General features: G+C 45.1%; 1 protein-coding gene across 1 annotated transcript; it reads right to left on the reverse strand.

Annotated features, from left to right (window-relative positions):
- Window positions 1-578: 578 nt before the first annotated feature.
- OXSM (3-oxoacyl-ACP synthase, mitochondrial) lies at window positions 579-5,660 on the reverse strand. Its single transcript, XM_084260079.1, has 3 exons — window positions 5,593-5,660; window positions 3,890-4,907; window positions 579-1,169 (listed from the first exon to the last, which is right to left on the reverse strand). Exons 2-3 carry the CDS (start codon window positions 4,870-4,872, stop codon window positions 767-769), a joined length of 1,386 nt encoding a protein of 461 aa, XP_084116205.1. The 5' UTR covers window positions 4,873-4,907; window positions 5,593-5,660; the 3' UTR covers window positions 579-766.
- Window positions 5,661-7,616: the final 1,956 nt, after the last annotated feature.

Genomic DNA, 7,616 nt, shown 5'->3' on the forward strand with positions numbered 1-7,616 from the left:
ATTTTGGCAGAAACAAGGGTTTCAAAAGTCTTTCCTCTCTATGTAACATTTGAGTATCGACCTTGCTATTCTTGTCCAAATTTTCAAAACCCAAGTTTTCACCTACTAATTCTCTTCTTGTATGCATGGGCCATGCTGTATGCATAGGTCACCGTTACCACCCCATGCCATAGCTAACGAGGCAACATGATATATGGAAATGAATAAAGCTGAAAAGAAAATTAACCACTGTCGGAAATCCCATGTACTCCTATATTACTGTCTCCTGAATGTTATCTGTGTGGAAGAAAGAGCATGGTATTTGAAACAACTTACGATGAGGAAAAAGACAGAAGTATAAATGGATCAGGTAACAAAGGGGAGCTCAGTAATGAACCAGTAAGTCATCAATTCACGACCGTGGAGCTCTAACTTGTCAGCCAGCCTCCCTTTGCAAAAACGTTTCCCGGCAATTTCTCTGCCACATGCATATGAAAAATCTATTCTAATGAAGTAAAAACATGGAATGATCAATGTCTCATCTTCTAATCAAGAATAAAAACTTCTTTACTACACAAAGAAGAGGTCTTTTTATTTATTTCTATTAAAATGAGTAAAAGAAATTCTTCCTTTCTAAAAGAATTACCGATGCAATTGTTAGGATGAGAAAATTCTTGTGCATCAAATGAGCGATTCTCAAAGCTGGGAGAAGATCACGGTACATGCCAGGGGCAGCAGTACAGAAAATCATCATCAGTGCCACTTTGCACAACATGCACTGCCCAAGTTAAACACTGGCAAAGCACAAAGTTGCGTTGGTACCACCAAAGCCGAAGGAATTTGTGAGTGCTATACGCCGGGCTTCAGTCTTCCACTCCTGGGCTGTCAAAGGAACGTAATTGAGATCAAACTCTGCCTCTGTTTTCTCTAAGTTAAGAGTAGGTGGCAAAATTCGATAGTAACAGGAGAGCACAGTAAAAGCTGCTTCAATAGCTCCTGCAGCCCCCAAGAGATGTCCCGTTGCTCCTTTTGTTGAGGAAACGGCAATATTGCGTGAGTGATCCTTAAAAAGCCTCTTGATTGCTTGATTCTCAGCAGCATCTCCGAGAGGTGTAGAGGTTGCATGTGCGTTGACATACGTTATATCTTCAGGTTTGATCCCTGAGTCTTTTATTGCTGCAGACATACACCTAAGGGGGGGAAAAGAAAGCAAACCAGAAGGCAGGATGCTGAATTTGCCATTGTCTTTTTGTCACTAACACACATGTACAAACCGAAAGCAAACACACAAGTTGTTCTAAAATGTTTATCAAATGTGAAAATCTGTGTGACATAGTTTACCAGAGAGGTAAATGCAAGAGATGGATTCACCTAACGGAACACACTAGCACCTGTATTTTGCCACCCCAGAAAGACAGTAACAGTGAGGTTCACTATAAAATCAGATTTCCTGCTAAAAAAAAAAAATCACTGAATAAATTCCACAGTTGTGAAAAATGCAATAGGAAAGAAAGAAGACGTAATAATCTCTACAGACTATATTAACATATAAAAGACCCTTTTCAGTGCAAAATTTGAAAACATTCTACCTTAACATAACTACCTTAAATTAATACAAAAATTAGGTTCTCCCCACTGACATTCTTCTAGGGTAGCTGACACATTTGTATACCATTCAGTATTATGGCCCAAGAAATCCCCTTGCCATTCTGAGTGAAAAGAATATTCCTCAGTTTTTGCAATTTGTTTCCTGCATATTTACAGTATTAGAGAATTGGGAATAAAAATTGCTCTATCAAACAAAAACATTGGGGGATGAAAGAAAAAATCTGCAGTCGTCTTGCTCATGAGCTTCTTTTGCATGTCAAGGACATAGCACCAATTCCCTTATATAAAATGAAATATACTGAAAGCCACACTCTTCTACCCTGACACGGTCTTCCATTCTGACTCCCGATGACCTGTGGACTGTGACTGCCTCTACAAAACATGGTTTTTTTCATGTAAACCAGAGAAGGATCAATACAGCTCCATATTGTGATTTTCTCACAGATTCCCCACAGAAAGAAGAGGATGAATCACACATCTCTCCTGGCGCACACAACTTCACAAAGTATCTCTGAGCAAAAGATCACTGACTCTTTTGAAATCCATTAAAAATAAGTAATAAAAGGAAGTTAAAAAAAAAAAAAATAGCACAGGCTGCTGGACTAATGTAAATGTCTCCAGTGCAGCCTTGTACCCTCAGAAGTATCAAGCTTAGCTTAGGTTAGAGTCCATTGATGCTTATTGTCACTGGACAGTGAGCCAACATTCAGGCAAAAAAAGATTACTAATCAATCATGAGGGAAAAGATATATCAATTTAGTTAAGTATGTCAGCTGCAAGGAACAGAGACAGCAGATTAAATGCACAGAACATATTTTATATCCACACTTCTGAGTCTGCCCTTGCCTCTCCTTTCCTGTAGGGTTATTCCAACTTATGTATGAGTCTCCAGCTGAAGTAGTTATTGCAAGATGACCAAAAAAATACATATTCCCCTGAAATTCTTTGGCATGGTAAATAAAATTATTACAGAAATGTAAGAGAAGCATATACATTTCAAATTTAATCCATATATCACTGCAGTAACAAAATACTGGTTTGAAGACTGTATTAAAATTTATTATCTCAAGAGTGGGAAGGCTGTACATTTTGAGGATACCAAGATTAACTTTCAACTACTTCACAGTGTGAATTTAATTTATATGCTACTGCAATCCTACAATACACAAAAAATCTGTTACAATGTATTGCCGTATCATCTCAAGGGTAAACAAGTCTGAAAATCTGAGATAAGACACTCCTGATTACTGAACTCACACATAAATCTGCAGAACAATTAAGTATAAATCAAATAGCATAGAGGGAAACCTGGTATATTACACTTCCTGAAAAATCTGTTGACCCAATAAAGAAGCAAACAGAGCTTTACAATACCATGCAGAAGCCTGATCTATTTTTGCAGTGATATATTGAATTTTGTTATTAAATATTCACATACATTGAGAATAAGGAAAACTAAATCTTTACTAAAGATCCCAATGTTAGCAATAATCTTACACAAAGCTCACAAACAATACATATACTTACACGTGTAATTTAATTGAAAATTTAATTAGGCCAATGATAAAAACAGATGAGTATCATCTACTTATGGCCTGGCTGTGATGAGATTAACAATGAAGCTTTACCATTTTACTCAATACTACCAAAGAGTATTTCTGCTATGGCCCTCCGCCACCACTCTTAGCAATATCAGAATGAAGTATTCAAACATGATTGTAGCACAGGTATACGATGTAAATACTTTCCCTGTGAAAAGCAAAAGTCTCCTCTAGATCAGAACAGCCACAATTAATGCTAAATACATGTACAGTAATTATTCTAACAAATTACATCATCTGAGTGCTCTACAGCCTTCAACACTTGGGATTTTTTTAGGAAAGCTAATCCCCTTGCAGACCACAAGTGATATGACCTGCTTTTGCAGTTGGATCTCTATTGTCTACAGACAAAGGGTGAAAGAGAACATGAAAAGGTTCTATTGCACCACAAAGATCTTAAAAAAGAAGTTTCCATTGAAATTTACTTGTGTGAATAGCTGGAGGCACCAAAATATTTTCACATAAAGTTTTCATAATTCCTTACAAAAAGGCTGATTCTAGCAAGAGCTGGCCTTCATCTGTTACCAGAACAAAACCTTATCGGAAGCTCTTTCATTTTTCAGATTAATCTTTTGAGGTTTTGGAATATTAATTCCAGATTGAACAGCATTTCCCTAGGAAAAGCATGCAGTAACAGAAACAAATGTACCCACTATAAAAAACATACGAAGTAGCCATCATAAGCAACACGTGGTTCTTACCTGAATGCACCATCTCCCTCTGGATTAGGTGCTGTTATGTGGCAAGCATCACCAGACAGTCCATAACCTAAAACTTCTGCATAAATCCTAGCACCTCTTCGCACAGCATGTTCATACTCTTCCAAGACCAGCACAGCAGCACCCTCTCCCATTACAAATCCTTCTCGCCGTGAATCAAACGGTCGACATGCCATTTTTGGGCTCGAGTTAAAACTCGTGCTGAGGGCCCGAGCTCTTGCAAATCCAGCCAAGGACAAAGGACTAATGCAAGCCTCGGTCCCTCCGGCCAACATGACATCAGCATCACCAGCAGCAATAAACCTGAAGGAGTCTCCAACAGCATGTGCGCCTGTGGTACATGCAGTTGACACAGCATGATTCGGCCCTTTCAGCTGGTATTTAATGCTGATATGGCCTGCTGCCATGTTGACTAAAATCTTTGGGACAAAGAATGGGCTGACCTTGTTGTAGCCCTTTGTTTTAAACAAAGCGGCTGTATCGGCAATCTCTTCCAGCGGAACCATTCCCATCCCAATTGCCACACCGGCACTTACGCGATCCTGTTCAGACTGGGGAGACCAGCCCGAGTCCTTCATCGCTAGCTCTGCTGCACCGATGGCCATGACCGTAGCCGAACTCATGGACTTGATCTCTGACTTTGACACAAAGCGTTCTTCATTAAACTGACCCTCCTCGTCTCCCCTTGGCACGCAAGCAGCCACTTTACAGGGGACACCTGCATATTCTTCCCCGTCTAGCGATGTAATCCCACTGTCTCCTTGGAGGAGCCGCTTCCACGCAAACTGAGCCCCCACACCAAGAGGAGACACTAAGCCAATGCCCGTAACAACTACTTTCCTTCGACATGCGGGTAGTGACTTGCTGAAAGCTCTTCTGTGGTTTTGTAAACGCAGATTTAAATTCGGGCTCTGGAGATGAATATTCACGATCTTTAACAGATCCCGTGAGCACTGTGAGAACATGGCGGAAATCAATCACTTCAAACACATTCCTGTGACTGGGGGGGAAGGAAATAAATCACAAACTGAGCAATAAAGCAGCCAACATTATAAACATTCCAGGCACGCTACGTTAATAACCTGCTTTTTAGATGAAAGCCTGTTTCAACCCTGCAGAAAGGGAAACACAGCTTCTACTTGTGTCATCACGTGCGGCAGTGAGGGCACACAAACGCGTCTGCTTTGCCAGTGCACTAGTGGGCTCCCAGAACTTCAGCCTTTAATAGAAATGACCCCGCAGCACCGTGTCCTGCCACGCACTTCGGCTTCACTGTAAAACTCCCCCCGAAGCTTTAACCACCGGCTGCCTGGAGGCGCCAACAACGAGCATCAACAGCTCCCTGTGCCTAAGGGAGACCAAGTGCCTGGTCACCTCAAGGGGAGCCCCAAGAACAGGAGCTATCGGACATCGCTGGGTGTTTAAATGACATCAGCTACCATAAATGTTTAAACCAGGCGTGAAACCGGCACGGGAGGGCTGTGACGCCATGGGACTCCCGTGGACCACCCCGCGTTGCGGCCTCCGCGCCCGCCCCACCGCGCCCGGCACCGCCATTGCCGTGCCACCCGGCTCCGCTAGGGGCAACCTCGGTCGCGGCCCCGCCGCTGCCGGCCGGGGAAAGCCTCCCGCGCCCGGCAGGGGCCGGCGAGCCCACTCCCTCACGTCCTAGCCCTCGGCGGTACCTCCGCCAGCCGCGCTGCCTGCCCCCCCGCGATGGTTGGTTCTGCCTCCCTCTCCCGTTCCAACGGCGCGGGGCCGCACCACCTGGGACAGACTGAGGGGGTGAGCACCCGATGGCTTTGTAGCAGATCCTCGATGTCGCGATTGGTGAGGAGCGGAGCGAGCGAATCGGTAACTCGGCGGTGGGCTGCACGGCCTGGCGCTACTGCTCGCTCCCGGCGGGCGGGGGAGGCGGGCCGCGGCCCGGCCCCGAGGTCGGCGGTGCAGGCGGGCCCGGGGCGCGGCCGCCTAAGTAGCGCTGGGAGCCGGAAGCGACAAGGAAAACGCTCATTTAGAACACGCAGGCAGAGCGCCGGTGGCAGATAGTAGCGAGCCGCGTAGCTGAAGATCATCGCGCGGTTCTCCTGCCTGCGCGTTGCGCCCTTAGTTTGATTGCAGCCACCACCTGATGCCCGTTGCGCTATCTGCATCCTTCAGATCCCCATCCTTCGAAGACGCGCTCCCAGCTTCACTCTCACCTTCCTGGATACTGGAATGCTGGCGGAGAAGATGGTTAAAGACAAGCTGATGACTGACTTCGCGGGATTGTACTGACAATACACGTACAAACAGGCCCGCAGCAGCAATACACAAAAGTAAACTATTCGTTGCTGCTTCCAGGTGTGGAAACCGTGGCACCACAGGCTCTGAGCCCGGAGAGGAAGCCGCTAGCTATGCCTGAGGTGACATGTAGGAACAGTTGAGTTTTTACTGGAGAAAGACACTGGCACCACACAAAGTACATGAAGTGCAGAAGCTGTCATGGCAGAGCATAAAATGTGTGCCATCGACAAAAGGTTTGAGGCACTTACTGCAGGGAGAAGAAAAAAAGATGCCAGAAAGGAAGCAAATGCAATATTTAATAAGAAAAAACTAAACACTTCTGTAATTTTTTTCCCAAAATGAAGCATCTGTTTTTAATTTCCCCATAGAAATAGCATTCCTTGGGACATTTAAGGTGTTAGTAATTTGTTGGAAGTTGGCACTTGATTTTCCTAATTTCTTCAAACTGCTTTGCTATGACCACTTCCAAAGCATTATTTGCAAATACTATACTTGCATGCATTATGTACCTGTGTTACATGCGTTGCAATATAGTTAATCTTTAAATTTGAGAGGGCAGACATTAACAGTCCTCTGCAGATATGGAAAGAATGGAAAGTAAGTTAAAAGCTGAAGAAGCTGCCAAAGATCATGGCACCGCTTTAAATGAAAATGTTACTGTTTTGGTAACAATTCTGTGATTTTGGGGGCTGAATTAGTGACTTTTGAAGTATGCTGGTAGAAGTGACCACTGTAATCTTTGCAAAAATTAATTGCCTTGGGTTAATTCTCAGCTTTTGTAAGGGACTGGTGTCACCTTCTTAAAAAATAGAAGCTGAGCGGAATGACCCAAGGGAAGCAGAGAGCAGAGCTACAGCATAATGCCAATGACCATAAGCCAGGCCGAGTTTTCAAGGCCCCTTTTACTTGAAACGTAGAAATCGTTCCATCCTTAAGAAACTAAAACCCCACAGGCTTTCGTTGTCCGAGATTCTTCCTCATGGTTCTTTCAGTAGCAGCACCAACCAGACGCCTGGAAAAAGCAGAGGTGGAGCTGCGTTTGGGGGTTTTATTCCTGTTTTTTCGGACAGCCCCGGGCCGGGGCTGGGCTGGGCTTGGTGCCAGCGCGGGGGATAAGCATTCCCGTCCCTGTAAGCGAGTGATGCCGAAAGCGTGGCGACAGCGGGTAGGGGTATCGATTGCCGGGTGGTTAAAACGCCCGGGATAAAGCAGTGTGGCAGCTCTTGTAACGCCACCGGCTTCAGGCGGGGCCGGAGATGCGGGGCCTGGAGCAGCACGCATACCCCGCTACCCGGCTCCGGGCCTCTAACGCTCTCCCCTCCTCCACGCCTGCCGTGGGAGTGAGGTTTGAGGGCAGGGGCCTCACCGTTGGAACTGCGCGTGCGTGCTGTGGCGCGCTCCCGGCGTAGCGTTGGCGGCGCTG

This window comes from Gallinula chloropus (assembly GCF_964237585.1).
Source record: "Gallinula chloropus genome assembly, chromosome: 2".
NCBI classification, from domain to species: domain Eukaryota; kingdom Metazoa; phylum Chordata; class Aves; order Gruiformes; family Rallidae; genus Gallinula; species Gallinula chloropus.

Excerpts from the sequence above, each read along its gene's own strand:
- OXSM (XM_084260079.1), bottom strand. The coding sequence starts at position 4,872 with ATGTTCTCACAGTGCTCACGGGATCTGTTAAAGATCGTGAATATTCAT. Across the intron at positions 1,170-3,889 it reads GAGGGAGATGGTGCATTCAG|GTGTATGTCTGCAGCAATAA; the intron begins GTAAGAACCACG and ends TCCCCCCCTTAG.